Consider the following 22,547-nt stretch of genomic DNA (forward strand, 5'->3'; position numbering starts at 1 on the left):
GCAGAATCTTATGTTCTATCCCTATCCATGAAACACAGGTACAAGTTGCAGAAGTCCACCCTAGTCATCAGCTTTCACAGAACAGTGTAAGCTACCAAGACGATGATACTGGCCATAAAGATTTCTATCGAGGGAGACCACTGTACTCATTGCAAAAAAGAGCATTGTCACCAAGAAGGAGCTAAAAACAGAACAGAAAAGCATGAACACAGGTAATAGGGGGGGTGAAATAATCCTTTAGGGTATCTGAGACCAAAATATTCAGGTTGGGGTTTTAGAGACACTCTTTCTCTAGCCAATACTTCCATTTTATAGCATTTGGGAGCAAAACAGAGGATTCTTTTGGTTGTGCAAAAGCTCCTATTCCCCAAGAGTACCTAAATGGTGTCCCTTGAGTGAATTATGTGAGTGGGAAGGGGGCTGCCCTGCTAGGGTTTAGATCATACATCTAGAGTGTGTTGGCACACACCCCAGTGACTGCTCCGACATAGAAGGTGCCAGGACTGAATGTTCTTGCTGGCCCTGACCCTCCCTTGGCTATGCTTTCACAGGCCCACCAACACTGGAGCTGTGCGACTGCTTAGCCATCTGATTATCTGGACGTTCTCTGCTCTAGCAACAGCTCAGCTCCAAAATTGGAAACGTCGAACTGCTCCCACACAGAATGTGCCAGGACTGAATGTTCTTGCTGTCCTTAACCATCCCTTGGCTATCCTTGCAGTGCCAGACCAAAACTGGGGCTCTGTACTTGCTTAGCCACCTAACAGTCCTCTTACTCTCTCAGTCGAGGTAGAGCTCAGATCCAAAATTTAAAATGTCCAGCGACTGCTCCCACATGGAAGGTGCCAGGACTGAAAGCTGTTGCTGGCCTTCACCTTCCCTTGCCCATCCTTTCACAGACTCACCAACACTGCGGCTCTGTGCTTCCCTAGCCACCTAACACTTACCCTAACACTTAATAAGAGAATGGAGATGGAGCTGACATCTTTTTTGGTGGCATTTGGGAGTGGTTTTAGAGGTGGGAGGTGACAAGCACAAACCTGTGCTAAAGCCTGTATGTCTCTGCTCAACTGACTACAGTATTTGTGCTGTGCCAGGGGCCCGGGCAGCCTCTCTGTGGCAGAGCAATTCTCTCAAAACTCAGAGGGAGCAAAGGGTGTCAAACAGAATGAGGCAAAATTCCTGACAAAAGAGAGGCAAGGTCAAATGGATCTGCAGCTACAAATAGTTGCTGGCCAAAACTGCAAGCCAAAATAGTGCACAGAAGCAACACCAACCTTTACACTAGTGCTTAGTAAAGAGAGAGAGTTCCTTCTCCCCTGTTCAGGAGAAAGCCATAACTCTGTACTCCAGGCAGGCATTGCAGATTTCAGTTGTTTGTGACATTTCCCAGTGACTCTTCTGCACTAGTGTCTGCTGTTGTGTCTTTGATATCAAAGCCTTGTGCTTGACATATATCACATGTCCATCAGTGAAAGAGGATTCCTTCATTCTACCAATACTCCATAAAGATCAATTAAACCTATTAAACTCACTACAAAGTTTCAGTTTTGAAGAGGCTGTCAGTGCCACAAGAGTCTGTCTCTACTAAACCCAAACTGGTCAAACCTTGTTGGGAGGGCCACAGACTTCATTCCATGCTGCAAGTTGCAGAATAACTAGCACTGAAAGTACTGGAACCTCTGCTTCTCCCTTCATGTAGTCTGAGATGCTTTATCTTCATGCACTGGTGTTGTGGTCAGAGTCCTAGTGACCCACATACAAGGCAAATCTGTTGTGCATGTTCTTTGGAAAAGAACAGCATGGTGCTGAGCAGGGAGGGTGGAAGAGGAGCAAATGCCCTCCTACCTTCCCTCCCTACTGCCAGTGCAGGGGGAAAAGACACAAAGGGTGAAGTGCAGGAAAACCAGCTGATGTGGAGAACCAGGTCAGGCCAGGACGAGACAAGCACATGTCTAGCAGTGCAGATGCTCCAGAAGTGGTGCCTAATAATGTTGGTATTGCTTAGTGCTTATCTACATGTAGAACTTTGGCACTGCCTCGTCTTCATTCATTGCTACTTTTTCTGATGCACCACCTCATCTCTTGTCTATGACTGCATGGGCCACCCCATTGCAATCCCCCTCTTTCTCGATCTGTTTGAAGAACAAAGCAATGTCTGGATACCAGCTTATACAAGCTCAAAACATCTTTTTGACATTGGCTGGAGAAAACAAGAGAGTCACTAATGATTCAGAAACCTTTCAGACCCTTTCCTAGGATCTGACTTTTTTTATTCCTAGGATACTGACTGAAGTAAGAGACTGTCATTGACCGCAGCCATTACTGATTTTATTACTATTTCTTAAATTTAAATATGTAATTAGAACAAAACCTCTAGTTCTTCTATAATGAAGATTGTCTGACTGATTAACAGCTTGGATTCTATATTCTCCACTTAAAGGTAGAAAAAAAATCAAATTGCTGAGTATATAACTGACGTGTAATGTAGATTTCAGTGATGACTGCTTGGCACAGAGCGGCAATAGAAGGTAACAGCCATTGTAAAGGTTTAAAGTTCTTTCAACACACAAGCAAGTTAGCTAACAGACTATAACAGTTCTACTATAAACAGTTTCTAAGGTTCTTGTCTCATCGAGCTGTCACATGAAAAGCTATTTGCTTTTTATAGGATGACTGAAAATGGCTTCATGCCAACAGTTGTTTATAGCAAGTTATGAGCAAATGACTGAGTCTGATAAAAAAGTTATATACATAATTACATATGTATGTGTGTGTTGTGTGAGGCTATATACACACACACAATTTTCATGTATTTTGCAGCATCCAGAAGTATAGTTACTTCCTAAATTTGCTCTCTTGATGCATACAGAACAACCTGCTGCACACAGAACTGACAACATTTAGAACTGCTACTAATGCTGTCTGAGCAGAGAGCACTTGTCCAACACCCACCTCCTTCCATAACCTGTTGGCCTAAGTGGCCATCGCCACACCCAAAGCCAAGAACTAGAGAATGGACAGTCTGGGATAAAACACACTTCTTCCAAACAGCTTGAAAGAAGACTGGGAAAGTACCTTCTCACTCCAAATGCTACAGAAATAGCTGGATGATTTAGAGGAGTTCAACCAACTGCCATCACCAAGCTCCCGCCGCTGCTTTCTCTTGCAGCACTGCTCACTAATTCTCCTAGAAGTCTTTTGATCTAATATGGGGACAACCGGAAGAAAAACAGGGCTCACATCCATCTTGTATTTCCTTTCTTGTTCTCTCATCTGCTGGATGGTTGTGTCCCCTGCCAACACTCAATAGCTCTGTAGCTATTGTTTTCCAAACAGCAGCACCTTCAGCCTGTCTCTTCTGCTTGACCCTGTAGATGACAAAGAATTTTCAGCAGGGGATAGACCTTCCAAGGAAAGAGTGGGGTCTTAAGGACCCTAGAATTATTATTAAGTCACTTATCTATTTACACTCAAAACAAACACAAATCTAATAAAAGCCAGCAGAAATGTTTTTGGATGCTTCTCTCTGTGCTAATTCTCTAATCCTGTCTGACACTGCTTGTCCCTGTATAAGGGATCATGTCATAAATGTGGATTAGAACTTCAAGATGTGAATTAGCAATGAGAACTCATCATCCAAAAATAAAAAAAATTGCCTGCTTTCTTCATACAATATACTAAAACACCAAGTCAAGTAAATATAAAGATAGAATATAAAAAAAAAAAATTAAAATAATTTAGAACCCCAAAAGAATGGTACTTTTTGTCCTAGTAGTTTAAGCCAATGTTAACACTCCTTTCTGGCACAAATGAACTGGACTGCTGGCCCATTTAGTTAAATAAACTGTCACTGAAAGTTGCCAGAACCAGATTATTTCAGGATGAAGTGCAAGGGATGTTACCCTCCCCAGATCCCCAAAGAATATCCTGTTACTCTTTATCCCCATCAGTTCATGATTAGTTTGTACTCTCCATGGTAAAGGTTTAGATGCTTCAACATAAAAACAGTAACATAATTATGGATACTCTAAACAATGTTTCACCTCAATACTACCTTATGGACACATCCTTTCCAGATTAACAATGTATTGGAAAGAATGACTTATTTTTCTCCACTTTAAATAATTGTTTTAATTTTTTTTATTGGAAGTCCCTTTTTCAAATGGAATAGAGGAACTGTCAATTTATCTTCTTGGCAGTACACACACTGTTGTGTGTACCTTTATCATGCTGAGAACAAATGCAGCAAGAAAAACTTCCTCACACTTCCTATTAGCATGCTTTAAGGCAATTCAGGAAGTTGTCTTTAGAAGTGAAACTTTCAAGGATGTATCAGTTAATGCTAGTTTTTGTTCTCAGGCATTATGACTTCTGGGCACCAACCTAAAACTAGATTCTGTCATCACAACCATAAAGAAATCACTAGATCATTACCAGTTTGGCTTAGATTTGAAGCAATAAGCTGGCCTATATCTAGATATGCTAAACATCTATTGAGAAGTTAATAAATGGAATATTTTTCTGTTAAAGGACAAGTATTATAGAATGAAAATGATCAAATTTACCCATTACAGCAGAAGCTAAATTCACAACAGATGAAAACAGGTCAGATCAGTTTGGTGCTTTTGCTGCTTTAAGCACCTACATTACAAATGCCTAACATTTGTGAATAATTAGGTCCCCAATTTCTTGCAGAATCTCATGTCAATTTCCAGACACTTAAAAGTTCCTCACCTCATTTTTCTTTAAAGGTACTAGGTAAGGGACTTCAACATCTCTCTGGGTACATTTAAATAGACATCTCTCAGGATAAGTTTTTTTCTCTTCAGACAGCAGCAGCATGTTAGAAGTGTGTTAATTGCTCAAGCACAAAATTGGGTCAAATACAATGGAAAACTCTAAAGCCTACATCAACATATCTTGCACAATACAGTGCACTCCTTGCAATTCATACTCTGCAAAAAATTACTTTTGCATTAATGGGAGGATAAAGATGTGGAATAATCAGAAGCTACAGTTAACTCTGTCCATCTTGCTAGTGCATTCCATATGCAGACAGATTATTTTCTATAACCTCTTGACAACACAAATTGACTGAACAGAGTCATTTACACTGGCCAAAGGGCCCAATCTCAGCTAAGGTCACGGACAGATTCCCATCTAAGCATGAGAAAATTCCAGGCCTGTATTCTTCATGCATAAGACTTCTCTACAAGTAGCTTACATATATATATAGTCCAGGAAAATCTCCACTAATCACCTCTATCAAGCTATCTTGCTTTTCACAGGATCATTATGCTTTTGGAGCATCACTAAGGTACCAGACAGACATTTCTCTAGCATAAACCTGTTGCAAGTGTAAGTAAGTCTCAAAATTTCTCAAGATACTTAATGTAATGGAAGAGCATGTCTTTATGCTTTACTTACCTTTAAGTTCAACACTACAAAAATAACCCTTGAGACTAATCAAGGCCTTGCCAGAAAGGTCTAATCCCTACTTCATGTTTCACCAAAAACTTTAATCAGTTTACCCTGGCAATGTTCAGAACAGTGTGCTATGGTTCCAATTACCACATTTCAATAGTATTAATCTCCAAAATACCTAGAAGCATAAATTTTACAAAGATTACAGCATTTATTACAGCTGTAATCAACCAACATACTTTAAATATCAGAGCAATTACATCACACAACTTATCACCTGAACTGAAAGAGGGACAAGTTTTATCCAGTTTTACTCCTAGTTGTATTTGATGGATATACAAACATGAAAGTATCTTGCAATCTTAAAAAGACTCTCAGTATTTCATCTGAAAGGTGTATTCCACAGAAGAAAACACAGGTGAAAATGGTTGAGGGCGTAGACACATTTCCTTATCATAATGAAAAGTAAATTACCACTGGAAAAAACCAGTATGTATGCCCAAGTGTCACATCAGCAGTCCTGGAGGGATGACAGGCATAAAAAAGTAGCAACAGTCAAGCAAGTATTATTTCCCCTCTGTCTCCCTTTTAATGCAAATCCGGGGGAACTACACATTTAAACACGCTTATTTTTCCGACTTCTACTTTTAAGAATGGAGTTTCAATTTTAGACCACATCAGTGCTTTTAAACTGCTTTGTCAAGCAACCTATTAAACTGGGATGTGGTAAAATGACACTATAAATAATTAACTTTAACTGTAGTATGTGTCTTAACTAGACTCCTTTCATTGGATGAACAGGAACAAACTTGTGTGGGTGTTGCTGAGAGGGTTTTGGAGATTTGTGATAGAGTGTGCTCAGGTCCACAATGCCAGTTTGGTTAATGCTCCAGGATTTAAGAACATGTTCTAAGGGCTTTTCAAAAGCAGGAGTTACTTTTGGTGCTCATTTTCTTTGTGATACAGACTTTGTTAGGTCTTTCTTCAATATTTTCCACTGCTTCTCTTCTAGAAATTTCTGACACAGCTTGTTATCATCAAGAAGGCAGCCAAAATATTTGGTTGGAAAATCTGACTTCTCATGTAGTCAAAGGTTAACCATTCATTTGAAAACAGCAAGAAGGAATCTGAGTAAGTGCTGATCAAGTAGCCAATAACGCTAGTTCACTTCTTACTCTGTGGTCAAAGATGATAAAACACTTGCTGACCTGTGCAAAAGAAGTTCTGTTTCAGGTATCAGCCCTTGGTGAATGCTAAGATTCAACAACGACAACATCAAAAAATTGCTCCCCTCCAATTCCTCAAAATATCAGTACTCACTCACCATCTTAAGGCCAGTGTTGCCTTCTAAACAGCCTTAAATAATTCCATCTCTGCAAAACTAGTTTTTATGTAGACAGTCAACGGTACCTTTCTGTAAATCATCTAAGTAATGGCAAACAAATCTTTCCTGACTAAATTAGTAAAGAAGGCTACAATACTCCACATCCCAGAGACAGCATGACCATTCAGTGTATGGACAAAACTCCCCTGAAGAAATTAAGTTATGGCGACCAGAAATCTGAAAGCAAGCCCAAACGGCAGTATTAACAATCTGCAATATTATTAGCACTACCTGATCCTGGATCCTAGAAAATCCTCCAAATAAACTTAACATATTATCTTTGTCACCAGACAGTGTTACACAGGAAAAAAAAAAACAAAAAAACCCGATTTTTTACTCCTCAAATATCTCAAGATAGTTACCCATGGAAAAAATTAAAAATATTCCAGCTGTTGCCTCTGTTTCTGGGTTTAAACAAAAAATTTATTGTGGACTCTCTTCTTTGCATCATCCCACTGGAATGTCAGCAGCAAGACACTAAATAACGGAACACAGACTATTTTAGGCATCTCATAACAAAGCAGGAAGCATCGCTGCCTCACAGCATACTATATTTGTGTATGATGCCAGTCAAACCTCTCTGGAAACCTTGTTGATCTTTATAATATTATGACCCAAAGGTAATGTTTTTGTGAATGCAGAGGTAGCTCCAGTGCCTCTTCTCTTCAGAAATTCTGGCTGCTCAAAATTAAATATGGTTCCAGTTCCCCTACCTGAAGTCATTTCTGCTGCAGTCAGGAACCTATAGCTTATTTGAAAACAACCACTTCATTGCTAATAACTGCTCACAAAGAAATGGGAATTCATCAATTTAAAAAGCAAAACACAGATAAAAGAGTGAATATAGAACATGTAAAGTTTCTCTCAAATGTCCTCTGGTAATTACCAGTAGTATTCAAACACTTCAACTATTCATTAGAAAATACATGAAATATCATATATCTTGCCATGAAGAACTTGTGTATTAGGGTCTATGTGTTAACAATTAACTCATTTTAACTTATTCTACATATGAGATCAGATAAAACAGATCCTACACAGGGTATGTAAAGGAGCTGAATGCCAAGTAACAGCATGACAAAGCCAACAGAAACCAAACCCACACAGACTGGTATTTTACAAAGTGCTTTATTTCCCAGTTCTTTCTGCAATGGCTCATAATTACTATTTTTGTTTGCAAGACCAGAATAAATGTCATCATACCACCAAAAGTATTAGCCTGCAGTTAATGTCTGAAAGATCTTACCTTACCAATAATAATTATGCTGGCTGACTTTATGGTATCTTTTGTTGCCACCTGTCCACAGTGAAACTTTTCCATTTTGCACTTATTAACTAATCTCACTAGTGATCTCTTGGATCATTTTGCAAAGAAGTTCACAAGTCTGAAATAAAAGGAATGGAGACACTTTTTTCATAGATTGAACTGGCTGAATAAAAACATGTTTCACTATGGAAACATTGATCTTTTTACAATTACAACTAATAAACCCTAAACCACAGCTCCTGAAGATGCTAAATTTGGTTCCACAGTAGTTTGCCTGTCTTTTTTTTTTTTTTTTTCCAAGATGCCAAATTCACTTTGCCTGATCCAAGCTCACAAATTTATGGAGTACTTCAGTGCAAAAGATTTTTTTGGTAGCTAGGGAACACAGATAATCATGTATTCTTCCAGAGCAGTTGGTGGCTAAGCAAGCATGGCTATCCCTGAGGCTGCAAAACAGGGAATTCTTTTCACTTTTATAAAAGTTCAAGAGAAAAGAGAATTGTTATATGCATTTCTTCTATGGCCTTGACGTAGCCAGGAAAGCTTATGGAATAGATTATACAATAAGTAAACAGTAAGACAATAATCAAAAGTGAGCTATATCACTGGAAGAAATTACTTGAAAGTTCTAATGATAGTGCAATCCTTTCTGAAGCTCATCTAATTTATTATCAAAGTCTTCTTTATCCACCACAAACAGCTTTGTGTTCTCCATACAGACAACTAAAAACTAACCATGTTCCTTTTAATAGAAAATCTTCCTTTCATAGAAAGACATGGAGAGAGGGGAAGAAATTAAAGATTAATTTAGCTAATGCTAGGAAGCTATCCACCAATTCTGTATTCCAAACAGTGCCCCTATCAGAAACCATTAAGTGCGTCATGTCACCTAGTCTAGATACCCTTGGTGGCCAGTGCCAGATATCTTTGGTAGGTGGTATAAGACCCCACATACAAAACTTACCTTCTAAGGAAGTTCCCTTCTCATTCAGGATAATAATCTCTGAAAAGCACAGGAATATAAATCTCATTCCCAAACTGCTTATTTCTTTTCACAAGATTTACAGTACTTTCACCAGATGCCACTCACCCCAAAGCTTGCCCCCTTCTGAAGCACAGCTAGATATAATGCTGTGAAGATGCTGCATTCTTAATATCTGTAAGAACAACACTACTAAAGTAGATAAAGCAGAATCTACTGCTGCAGCATCCTTTCCTCAGAAGGATTCTCCCATGCTCAAACCTGTAAAAATATGGCTGGTATTTTTCAGCAGAAATGTAATGGATTAGACCTGTTCCTGAGTTGACTCTGCAGCTGAAATTCACTCTAGTGAAAAAGTGAATAAGCAGAACTTGAAAGGCCTAACTAGAATACATTCAACAATGCAACTCCTGATTCAAACAAGGTGCACTCCTTTCTACACACAGAAAGACTTCTTAAAAATTAAAATTTGATCCATTTTGTGTCCTACTTAAAAAATTAAAGGCATAACAACTTGCAGTGATCAAAGAGAAATCAGCATTTTCCACTGCGACTTGAGTCTAGATATAAATTTGAAGTACTTGATTTGATGTGAGGAAAATTAATTTATTGCCAATTAAAATAGATTAAAACAGTGAGAAACAAAAATTAAAACAGCACCTTCCCCTCATGCTGCCCTCTTTCCCCAGGCTCAACTTCACACCTTCTACCTCCCCCCAGCCTGAAGCAGCACAGGGCAAAGGGGAATGGGGGGGGTTGCAGTCAGTCTGTAACAGCTCCTTTCTATCGCTCCATCCTCCTCACACTTTTCCCCTGTTCCACCATGGGTCCTCTACACAGGCTGCAGGTCCTTCAGCAAACCCTGCTCCTGCATGGCTCCTCTAATGGACTGCAGTTCCTTCAGGAAATCTCGACCTGCTCCAGCATGGGGTCCTCCGTGGGCTGCAGGGAAATAGCTGTTCCAGCACCTGAAGCAATTCTTCCTTCTCGTTCTTCTCTGACCTTCGTGTTCAGAGGACTGTTTCTCTCACTTTCTTCCTCGCTCCTCCGTGTCATGCAGCATTTTGCCCTTTCTTAAATATGCTTTCAGAGGTGCCACCAGCTTCACTGATGAGTTCAGCTGTGTCCTGCAGTGGGTCCACTGTAGAGCTAGCTGGAACCAGCTGTGTCATGCACAGGGCCACCCACACCTGGGCACCTGCACTCAATACAGAAGCATAACCTAAAAGCTGGAGATAAGAACTTCCTGACCCTCTCCGGTACTTCCCTTCAAGTTGTGCCCAAAGAGTCATTTGTGGGGTGCCCAATGGGCCAGACCCACAGACTGATCTGGATTCAAAACAATATAAGGGGGAGAAGGGCAGTTATTTGTACTGAATTTGCTGGTACACGTAGTGCAAGATGCTGCTCTCATCAGCACAGCTCTGCAGTTGTGCTGGCCTCTGTGGAGACGCAGGTGCAGGAGCAGAACCTGTGACAGGTGCTTCCTGCAAGAACTTCTGGAGTGAAGGCGGCAGTGGAGCTCACCCCAGTACCTCCCCCTCCTCAAGCAAAACATAACAGCATCTTACATTTCAGTCATGCAAGGAATTAACCTCTAGCACAATAAAGCAGAGAAAATTCATCCCCAAACACGGGAAACAGAGGATGATAGAGCAGTTTTTTTAAAAAAAGAAATTTTTGTTTCTGTGCTGCTCTGGATGGGAGGAAAAGGCAATGGGAGAAAGGCAGAAAAGTGGAAGATGAGAATGTGTTAAAAAAATTCCCCCACTCCCCAAAAGTGCTGAGTATGAGTAGAGTGGTCAGAGACAAAAAAAAAACCACATATGGGGAGGCCAGGAAGAGGTAATTTTATGGCTTGTACTATGTTCAAAGTTAGACATGCACTAGAACCTGACATGAAAAACCTGTGCACCCACCAAATTATTGTGAAGGTATTGATTCAAAACTGGTAAAGGCCTCTTTCCACAGATCATCTGTTCTCAGTAGAAATAAGAAGGTCCCCACTTGCTCCATCTCCTTCCATGTACAGAACACCTCAGATGTGATAACAGCTTTGTCAACAGCCAAGAACATGGAGTTGTTACACCAGTTTGCATTCAGAAGATAACTAGTGCACTGAAGATAAAAGCAAATATATGTGATTACCATTCTAGCTTTCATTAGATGTGAGCTCAGAGCATAAACAGCACCAAAATCAACAATAAAAAAAGTTGTCTATTAAGAAAACATTTACCATTTAAACTGAACCACTTCAGCCAGAAGAAACTGCAATCCTGAGCTGTAACTTTGAGGGCTTTCTATCTCCTGTAAGCAGCTTTTTACAAACTTCACTTCCTCTTCTGTTCTCCGCTCTGGTCTCTTGCCAGTATCTCGAGTACTCTCGGAGGTAAGTGATCCTGAGAAAACATCCAAAACATAGTGAACTAAGAGCTAGAAGTAGAAGCCAAGGAGGAAACACCTGCACACTTCAGAAAACTGAAGAGTGTCATCTGTAAGAAACAAATAATTATATTTCCAATTCTCTCTCCCATTTAATTTTAGCTTTAAGAGAAGTATCTGTGAAAAAAAGTTAAATTTATGTCTAAAAAAATAGCAACCTGACAACGCACAATGGAATTTTTAGCATGGTCCTTTAGGAATTAAACATTGCACACTTAGATCTAGGATAAGATACTTTTTAGGCCAAACTTGTGGCTAATTTGCAAAACCACTTTTAAACTGTAAGTTGGGGAGTGGAGAGAAATTGACATTTGTTTTTCTCTCACTGCTGACCAGTGTTTCTCTCAAGATGTTTAAGGAAAGATATTGTGTGAAGAGGGTACAGAATGCCTACTTTTATCATTATTTTCTTCAATTGCTTGTTTCTTCTACCACCCCCTATTTCTAAATTACAGCATGCTTGAGGGTGACTGTTCTAGGTGCTCCCAACTCACTCAGACTATGTACACTGTCCATCAAGTTTTCATACACGGAGACCTCTATCTTCCCTTCAGCTGGAAAGCAGAATTCCACGAGCCTTGAGGAGATAAATACGAGCAGCTGTGCATCAGGTGGAATCACAAATGCAGCTCTTGGGAGCTGGAAGAAATGGAAAGTTTTTATTCTGCTCAACAAGTACTGCAGAACACATGGGCATAGCCTCAGAATTTATCCCCAGATTAGCTCTGTTAGAGTGAAGCAGATTAGAGACACACAGTAATTCTAACACTTCTGAAAAGGAAGATTTACTTTTATTCTTTATTGAAAAATCCTCTTCCTCCCACCAAAGAATGTGGGCTTTATAGAAGTCATGTCATTAACCTTTAGTCTCCTCCATTCTGTTCCTGCAGGTCCTCCCATAAGATCTTACACACCTTCTTCATGATCTCCATGTCCCTTGCAGGCTTGTACAACTTCTTGAGTGGGGAAGCAGAAAGAACAGCTATGTCAGAACACAAAGACAAATCATCACTCTTTCTCAAGGTGCATTCAGGACTAGCACAGAGAACATTAGTCTGGAACAAGGGCACTGGGACTGAACTTCTCCCTCTCCACTGGTCTGCCAACACATACATCTCTGTTTCTGGCTCTCCTACTGCCATTTCATTGCCGTATCTAATTACATTTTAAATAGTATCTAGAGACTATTCTACAAAGAGCAGAAGCAAGGCTCTGATCTTTCCTGGAGTCACTGAACTATCACCATTCAACCAAAGGATAGAGCTAAAATTTTAGCAGTATTTTAGTGGTAGTTTATGCTGTCCAGCTGTAGAAATCCAAATACATTAGAAAAATGACCAAATGGCAGATCCAACAGTACGTAAGTTTTTGCTCTCTACTTCCTTCATACTGAGGACCTAGAAATCAACTCTTATGAAATCACTACACTACAAACAGATTTCCATCCTCCTATGAGCCTTATCAATCTCTATTAGAAAAAAGATCAGGAAGAGAGAGAGAAATTTAATTTACTTAGAACAGCATGCTCTTACTTAAACAGGCAGACTGTCATTAACAGAAGGCCAGTACATGCCAAATGAGCTGCACTGCAGAGCTAAGGATGGTTGTGGTAAAACCATGAATTCCAATTATCCACACTAAAATATCTGATTATATGTGCCCTAAAATATCTGCATCATTTAACCACAGTTAAGTGTAATTAAAACTGTATTAAAGAACTACATGCAAACAACTATATTCATGTCTCTAGTTTCTTTTTTCCTTTTTTTTTTTTTTTAAGATACATACAATCCCGTATGCATATATCACTTAAAACTATTAAGCATCCAAAGGTAACTTTTTCCATAGAGAGGTTATCATATACATGCCTTTCACAAGGTTTCTTCTGTCTAGCAGAGGCTAACAGACTACTGATGAGAATTACTCCCACAGCATCTAACTCCCCTATTTTTCTGTCCATGGAAGACTCCTTAGGACAAGGACACTCAGTATTTGTCCTCAGAAAGCTTTCCACGCTTTTAAAACCCCTTCTGTACTAGAACAGGATGGGGTCTTAGATGACAAACACCCACTAATACTTTCTGTGATACAGCAGTACTGTTTATGATTACTCCTTTGAAGACTCTCCAGAAAACACATCAAATCCCTTCAGAAAATAAACATGTCATTTGTCACATGCATTAGGAATGGAATGACATACTAAGGTGTAACAGCTTATATTGTAAAAAAAAACCCAAAGGAGCGCACATACGCTCCTGTCATGTGACAAGATTTTTGCCTTCCTTTCTCCCCCCAAATCATACCTGAGTTGTTGCTTGTTGGATAGACCTGCTGGATAGCTTCTGACCTAAAAAAATCAACACAGCCTGTTTTACACAATGCTTGTTTCATTCATTAATGAGGTGCACTGTTTCTGGGAGAAGATAATCATTACTGATGGGATAGGCTCTGAATTTTATTCCTACAAAAGGTTTGTTCAGAAGGAAAGGGCAAATCAAGAAGAATTTTCTCAGAGATCCACAAAGAGCAGTAACTTTTCACCTCCTCAGCACCATCCTCAGCTATACCATACTTTCTACCCCTAATGGAATAGATTCTTCCCGCCTAATCTTCTGAAAACATATCTGTTTGAATAGGCTTAAGGGAGCAAACTGTTAGTTTGCCAACAGACAGACAAGTCAACAGCCAGCTAACATCCACAGCCAGAATCAGAAACTCAAGTGGTATGAAAGGAAAAAGGCCAGTTTCTCATAAAGACCTAACAGCTGGCAGAAACTATCCTTTTATCCTTGTTTTCTCAAATCTTTTCAGTTACTGTGAATGTAACACATGTCCTGTGAAATGTGGCTGCCTGATATTCATCCAGGTAAGGATAATAAGCCCCAAAGCAAGCAAGGAAAAAACTTAATGCAGTTAAAAGGAACATATGGATTTAGGATCCTGGGGAGACAGGAAGAAAAACTGACAGGAGCAAATCTCACCACTTGTGCAGTTAACTTATCAGCTGTTCCAACAGTATAATAGTGAAACACTGAGAATCAGAGGACCTGAGGGCATGGAACTTGGGTGGAAGTCCCAATAAGTGTGAAAGAAGAGAGACTCGTGTGGATACTGAGCATGCTTGGCGTAGATAGAGCTGCAGTCAGAGGGATAAGGAGAGTAGCAAGTTAACTGCACTGGGAAGAAAAGGTATATTTTCTTTGGTAAAGGAAAAGAGTCTACGCTCCTGGGTCGAAGCTTCAAGAGGAGTTTCTTCTTCATATTAGAAGATAAGAACGGGCATCTCAGACTGGCAACTCATTTACCTGCCTCTGGTACTCACCAAAACTCAAGCAGCTTTGTTGTTTTTGAGGGCAAGACAGGCTTCCCTCTTCTTCCATACCTTTAAATTCCTACCATGAACTCACCCTATCCACTAATGGCATAGATTCAAGGAGTTGCACTGAGCCTTTGCAAAGGGCTCACAACCCCCTTCCAGGGCCCTGGAGCCCCCCCAGAACAGCCCCCTCCAGCCCCGCCTCCCCCATCCCACAGGACCCTTGCGTTTCACACACCTTGAGGACCTTCTTCCACCTGGTCTCCCTGGTGCTCTCATACTTGTTCTCCTTCATCCCCAGACACCACTGCCCTGAAGTCACTCTTGCATCTCTCCCCCTGAGCCCCCATAACCACAACATAGACCATTACTTTAAAAGAAAAAGTAGTTTACATTTCCATAGGAATATTATACATTAAGTTACTATATAAATATATATATACACACACACACACATATACAGACATTTGTCTCTCTAAATTTTGTACAAACTGCAACAATCTTTGTGCCACAAAAAGGACTCATTAACACTACTGGTTTCCATCCAAGGGGCTGGCAGCCTTGAACAAGAGCTATGGATGTGTGCCTTTTTGTCTTCTCTACATTTTAGCAAAAAGTTGGTTTTCATGCACATACATAAGCACAGCCCTTCTTGTAAAGCCAACCAATCACTGTTACGGGTAACCAACAATAAGGATAAATTGGAGAAGAGTTTGTTCATTCACAGTACTGTTGAAGCTCAGGATTTCTAGGTTTGCAAAATAAAACACTTGAACATAGAAGAACGCTTGAACCACAAGAAAACAAAGCAAACATCAGAAAAACATCTACAATTCCAACACAAAGTAATAACCAACTACTTCGTACCATGCTACATAGCTTTCTTTGAAAAATCAGCCTTGAAGTATACTACTCAAAGAAATTTAACTGCATTGAAAGTAGTATTGTTTACTTCCGACTTTCTTCATATATATAATAGTGTTTTCTGTAAGATTTAGGTGGACATTAGTGAACAAAGGTGTTAAGCTAAACATAGACACTGGATATGTGTGATGAGTTTGTGTTCCTCCATTAGCAACATGCACAGAACAAACGCAAACATACTCTTTAAAGAGGAAAGGTTATGCTAAATTAAAAAATAACACAGTAATAAACTAGAATATCTATTTGGAAAACAAAGAACTTAAATTCTGTGAAAATGAAGGAAACCGAAAACAAAAATTTGAGTATTGGCTGAAGAAGCATTTCAAACAAAATTTTTCAATGAACAGAATTGCAACTCTCATCCCAGCTTTTAAAAACAATTAATTCTTTACTGCTTCTTTAAATTTCTCCCAACCTTTTGTTCTATTGTTTTCAGGGTACCATGCAAATCAGGGTAGATTATAAAATTCATTTCACAGCCTGCAATTCAAGGTGGACTAAAAAGACTATTTCCTCCAGCTGTGAGCACTAAACCAATAATAGAAATAGAAGTACCATCAGAAATACTGTTCAGCACAGGATAAGACTCATGATGGGAAGAACAGTGACTGTTAAAGAACAGATCTGTTAATGAGGGAACTAGCAAGAACTGATGGAAATCTAACTTCTCTTTCCTTAAGCTTCTACTCCAACCACAAATGTATTGTCTGCTTTGAAGAGAACTAAAACTAAAATAACCTCCTGCTGGTAATCCTTAGCTGTAATCTATTCTTTTGAGGATAAGCATTCTCAAAAATGAGGAACAATTATCAAAAAATTAGGAATATTGAGAAAGGTGATATACTTTGGAATGCATTAGTTTAAGAAAAACTGAAGGTGATGGCATCACTGAATACAGCAGCATGGAAGGAGGTACCCATTCTCATATATAGTTACTGAGTTGGAAAAGAAAAGGTGACTACTGCCTCTGTGCTCCAGAACTATGACTGCAGAACAGAACATCCATTTTGGACATATTTTCACAATTAACAACGACGACAACAAAAATCACCCAAGGGTGAACCTTGCTGAATTTTACCTACCCAGAAATGAGTAAGGCATACCACAAAACAAGACAGTGTAGAAACTAAGTATGAGAGACTCCAAAGAACTGGAGATTCTCTATGCACTTGCATGATAAAATACTGACTCTTATTTAATAAGAGCATGATCCCGTTGGAAAATTCTTATTTAAACTAACTCATAAACAACAGCTCTAAATGAACAGCAATAACAGCGTTAATTAACCTCACAGAACTTAATATATTTTAAGGTAAGACTAAGATATAGCACCTACCTAACAGATGCTGCATATAAAGGCATTAGGAACCCAAGTTCAATGTGAGACTTTTTAAAGTTTTAGCTTTAAATACCCAAAAGAAAAATAACAATTAATTTTAAATGGCCACTATTTAGATGATGTTTGTGAATGACTTAAATGTATGTTAATAAATTTAACAATTTAAAAATGTCAATCTCTATGTTCATATAATATTTTTGGTTTGGGTTTTTTTTTGTTTCTTTAAGTCTGAAAAAGAGAAAGTCCTCAAATTGCATTCTTGTATAGCATGCAGAAAAAAATATCTAATTTTATGATCAAGCTCTCAACCACTTAGGAACTAATAAGAGAACTGCTGATACTGCTGTATACAAATTACTCTGAACGTTGTTATAAGAATTCAACATCTGAAAAAAACAATGTCATTGTTTAACTTGATACCTATGTTGGCATCACTTTAATTTTATTTACTGCTTTAAATGGAATCCAAGTTATTTGTAGGTGTATTTTTTTTCTTAAAGAAACGTGTCTGTCACAGATTATGCAACTCAGTCCTTGTCACTTATTACGGCTTTTGCTTAAATATTGCTAAAATATATTTCTTTATCATATTCGCTTTTTTAAAGATTCCTGATAATTATTCTAAGTAATATGGATCACTTTAGTCTTAGAAGCTGTCACCGCTGGAAAAGATGTTTGTTTTCTGAATGTTATAGTGACAGCACACTTGCACATATTGCTTGGATTCATGTTTGGAGATAAAGAATTACTCTCACACAAAATGTCTTTCCTCTTTCCCATGGAAAAAAACCCAAAACACTTGATTTGTTTTCTTGGACCTCTCTTTGTTCATAATGTATCCATAAGCCCTACATCACAAAAAGCAGCAGGTTAAATCATATTTATCTGAGCTGATAGAGTAAGTGTACATACAGCAAAAAGTAGATATAGCTGAAATGGCAGCATCAATCATCTTCCATGAGATAGGACTTCTGCATTTAGATGCTATGACCAACTGCTAATACAGTACCACTGCAAAGGCTGCATGGAGCAACAAACCTTATTATAAAGCCAGAACGTAAGTTCAAAGATGTCAAAGTTGAAAACATTCACCATTACAATTCACACACTTCATCATACAGCCTTATGTTCACCTGGCAACCTCACCTTTCTCCTCTCCTTGATCTTCACACCATTAACATTATGATCAGGTCAAAGTTGCATTTTCTTAAGCATCCATGTCCTTCATCACTTTGAAATTTAGCGTCTTGGACCTTCATTTTTCACAAAACCATTGCTGTATTAGTACACTTTGCTGTTGGGTTCTGTGGTCTTGGAGCTGGCAGATTCTATGGTCTCTGTAGTGCCGTAAGAGTCGAGGGTCTCAAGAAGAAAAGCAAACCCAGCATTGTGATCCACACTCTAAAGCTAAGGAATTAAATTGTGGAAGACCTTCAGAAATGTTGACCAAAACAGGCCATTTGGATAGCATCCAAATTACTCAAAACTTGAAATAGAAGAGAGAGGTGGTGTTCCACAGGGCAAGTGAGTGACCTGGGATTGGCAGTGAGCCACATCAGTCATAAAATAAAACAGCTGTCTGTCAGAACTAGTGTAAAATATGCCTAGTCTGAATGTCACAATATGATTTAAAAAGAACGGCATTACTTTGAGAGCATCCGCCTTTCCTTCCAAGTTCTCCGATTTGAAAAATCCTTCCAGGCTTCACAGATTTAAATAGGTGAGGAACTACAGCAGTCTCTGATTTTATCTGGCTCCATAGACAAAGCTTTTTCTCTTGGCTCTTGTTTAACTTGGCTCACACAGATAACACCCTCTGTATTTTCTTCAGCTTAAAAACAAAACAAAAAAATCAAACACTGAAGTTCAAATTCCACTGACAATCCTTCTGCCCCAGTAACTATGCATTTAAAAATACTGCAGTTTTTATAAAAAAATAGTATGTTTGAAGATATCAAATTAGTTACTCTCACACAAAATGTCTTTCTTCTTTCCCATGGAAAAATAAAGCTACCATCTTTTTTTTTTTTTTTTTATTTTCCAGGGGAAAGGAGGAATGGAGGTGCTATTGCTGAAAATATCAAGTGTAAAACATGTTGATTTAGAGAATGACTTACACTTCAGGCATGACTGGCCACTTCTCAATGACTGCACATCCATTTTCAGCAGGAAATAGCTTATTCTTAAGTTAGCACTTGGACAAGAGAAAATCCAGAACACACAGGATAATTTTAACCAAGCGCACATGTGCATAAGTGTATGCACACACACAGGAGAAAAAAATACCTTGATATACACACTGACTGAACTGCTAAGTTCAAGTATATGGTGTTTCCTCCAAATAAGCTCTGTAACATTATTTCCTCTTCAGTCTAGATTTTTTTTTTGTCCTCCTGCTCTCCAGACAAAGAACTTGTCTCTGAAGAAAAAAAAAAGGATCTGCTCATTTTATAGGCAACTCCTCCACATAACTTAGGAATGGCACCAATATTCTCACAGTTTCCAAATTCAGGCTGGTGATGTTAGACTGAGACCTTGAGCAGAAAAAAACCCTCAGGAAATCCCAAAGGAACAGTGAGTTTAGTCCTTGCAGTTATAAAATTTTATATTTGGCTACATTTTTTTTTTGTGTAAAAGAGTATTTCTTTAAAAATTCACTTACAACATTCATCACTTAGAAAACTTTTTGAGAAGCATCAACTTCTAGAGTGAACAAATGGGTTAAACAACTGAATGGAGGAAGTACATTTAATGACCCCTCTGAAATTCTTTACCCTGAATGAAAACAGAATTTCTCAGTAGTCAAATTCAATTATAAAAAGGAAAACAACCAGTAACACAAACATTTGAATACAGCAGGCAGAAAATCCCTTAAATTTAACTTTGACAATACTGCCACAGTAAAATATCCCAATATTACTTTAACATGTATGAATTTCAGTATATTTCCCCATGTACCCTTTATTTCCTTTTTATTTCTTCATGTAGTCTTCGATTTCCATTTTCAGAATATTACAGAATTTAGTACAAATTAAGTTTTACTGACCTGCAAAAGTCATTAGGACATATGGAGATAATTATCACTATGACATTATGAAGGTGTAAGGCCATGATCTAGCACATCTTTACCTAGATGTTCCTGCAAAACTACTCAAGAGTCATTCATGGACACTCAATCAGGTTCCATGGCTGAGAATTCAAAGACTGTATCTATATTTTATAACAATGGTTTTAAGAAGTCTTCTATTTTGACAGAGGGAGGGTTATTTTATGGTGTTTACTGCGTATTTTTTAAGAAGTACTTTCAAACAGAAGTTTGAAATTCCAAGCAATTACATACAACTCCAACTGATCGCTTCTAAAGCATATTGAGGACTACAGGATCCTAGTAAAAGTTTATTAAAATTCAGAAATCTGCTGGAATGGTGCAAAGAAGTCATCAGAAAACATTTCTTTCCAAAGAGTTCTAACTAGATTCAATATTGGCTATTTTCTATTCTTCTTTTTCCTTAAAAAATATTTTTATTAAATAATTTTAGCTAAATATTAGTATTCTTGGCAAAAATATTGTGTTCATCAAATAAGTTGGTATTTGGTCAAAGAAAGTGATAAGCAGTTTAATTAAGAAGTCATCTTTTTACAGCAAGTAACTAAGTTTTGGGTTTGTTTTTCTTTACAGTCATGTTTTCACAGTAAAAACTAATTAGAATCAGCTGTAAGAAGTCTATGCTGGAGTTCCCTATTACCAACACATTTCTCTCCTTTCTTCAAGACACACAGAACAAAATCCACTGTATTTTCTGTATTTACATATTACTGGGAAGACTGCAACTTACTAAGTGCTGGATGGCTGTCCACAATCCGTACTGGAATAGTCTGTACATCTCCCAAGAGAATCTGATGGACTCCTCCTTCTAGGCGTCTGGAGTCATCTACCCCTCCAACTGCTACCAACTGGCCCATGGTGACCAGACTCTGATCAGAGACAGCCGGAGTCCCAAAAGCAGAGGCAGCAGTGCTGTGCTGTGTTAGGCCAGCACCTGCTTGCAGACTGTGTCCCTGACTAACTACTAGAGAATGGTTGGTTACTGCACTCCCTATGGAATCCAGGAGACTTGCAGGGCTGGAAGGGGAATGGTTATTTACAGCTATCAGGGCTGTTGATCCATTTGTGGAGGTAAAAGTTGACTGCAGCTGTAATCCCTGTGAAAGAAAAGGCAGAAGAACTAACATACCATTATTCACACCAGGAGGAATTTGCACTTAATGGCACTTATTTTGCAATGCTGGAACTGGAGAGTTTCTGACTTCCTGACATCACCTCTTTTGAGCAGTCAATCCCAGCAACCCTAGGCTAAAGCTGTATTAGAAAACAATTAGGACAATGGTATTCAGCAGCATTTACAAGACTACTTATGACCATAAAGCTCTCACTTTGGACTGATACTCACGTTTCAAATCATTCCTCAATATTGCCCATTCCCACAAGAGGTGGGCACTAAAAGCTAAGCATACTGCTTTAAAACAAAGAGAGTGAGGTGGAGCCAGGCTGTCTTCAGAAGGAGAAGGAAACAGCAAGTAGAACAGCGTATTACTGCAGACTGTATCTCTAGGGTAGAGATCATGCATTTCATTGGGGTTCAGGAAGTATGAAGGTAGCTTTTCAAGGAAGTAGTTAGGGAAGAAGGCTGAGAGCCAGCTTTGAAGGGAGATGAGCTTTAGAAGAAGCTGTTTTAAGCACGACATTCTTATCCCCACTCTTCAGCCTTTCAACCTGTAAGTTTACAGATCTGAGCTGGGAGTAGTTTTAGGATTTTAATGTGTTTCCTTAAGAGGTTGGAGAAGGACTTAAAACGAATAATAAGACTGACTTATCTCCCCTCAGTTTTGCATTTCATTATGAAATGACTAGACCACGTGGAAAATGAATAGGTGCTTGGTTTGAGGCAGAAGCCCACTACCTTCATCTTCTTGGTTTTGCCTTCACAAGAGACCCTAACTTCAAAGTGTCAAAAGATGGTAGTAGTATCTCCTGCACCGCAGATACATGTGAAGTGTGACATGCAAGAGAGGCCAAAGTAAGAGTTGACAGCTATTTCAAAGTCCATGTTATCTAGCCAGTGTTTGGGATCATTAGTTAAGAGGGAACTTGCTGTTCTCAGCTCACCTTCAGCACCCCCAGCACAGAACGTCTGACATTCTGTAAACAACTTGACCGTACCTGAAGTTGTGCAAATATCTTGGGCTGAAGAGAAGAGAGTGAAGACAACAGCTGGGCTGTTTCTGGTAGCAAGGACTCCCCGCTCTGGTTGGATTCTGCTTTCATGACAACTGACTCCCCTGCTGAGGTCCCTACAGAGCCACAGAGAGGAAGCAGACAGTTACAACAAATTTTTTCTTCCTGTTTAAAAGCCTTCCCTGCAAACTGAACAAACCCCTTCAATCTCAATGTAGACATATAGAAGA

The 22,547-nt window shown here is 38.9% G+C and overlaps 1 protein-coding gene across 19 annotated transcripts in view; it reads right to left on the reverse strand.

Annotated features, from left to right (window-relative positions):
* Positions 1-7,920: 7,920 nt before the first annotated feature.
* CARF (calcium responsive transcription factor) overlaps positions 7,921-22,547 on the reverse strand; it is a 40,621-nt gene continuing 25,994 nt past the window's right edge. For 8 of the 19 annotated variants that reach the window (XM_074829404.1, XM_074829403.1, XM_074829391.1 and 5 more), the window contains 7 exons: positions 22,303-22,433; positions 20,918-21,284; positions 18,228-18,912; positions 13,806-13,849; positions 11,997-12,458; positions 11,297-11,459; positions 9,646-11,178 (listed from right to left, as the gene is read on the reverse strand). In XM_074829404.1, the coding sequence (XP_074685505.1) occupies positions 18,794-18,912; positions 20,918-21,284; positions 22,303-22,433 (617 nt within the window). In that variant the 3' untranslated portion in view covers positions 9,646-11,178; positions 11,297-11,459; positions 11,997-12,458; positions 13,806-13,849; positions 18,228-18,793. The other 11 variants (XM_074829390.1, XM_074829402.1, XM_074829398.1 and 8 more) reach the window with 11 other exon arrangements.

Source organism: Strix aluco, chromosome 6 (genome assembly GCF_031877795.1).
Source record: "Strix aluco isolate bStrAlu1 chromosome 6, bStrAlu1.hap1, whole genome shotgun sequence".
NCBI classification, from domain to species: Eukaryota; Metazoa; Chordata; class Aves; order Strigiformes; family Strigidae; genus Strix; species Strix aluco.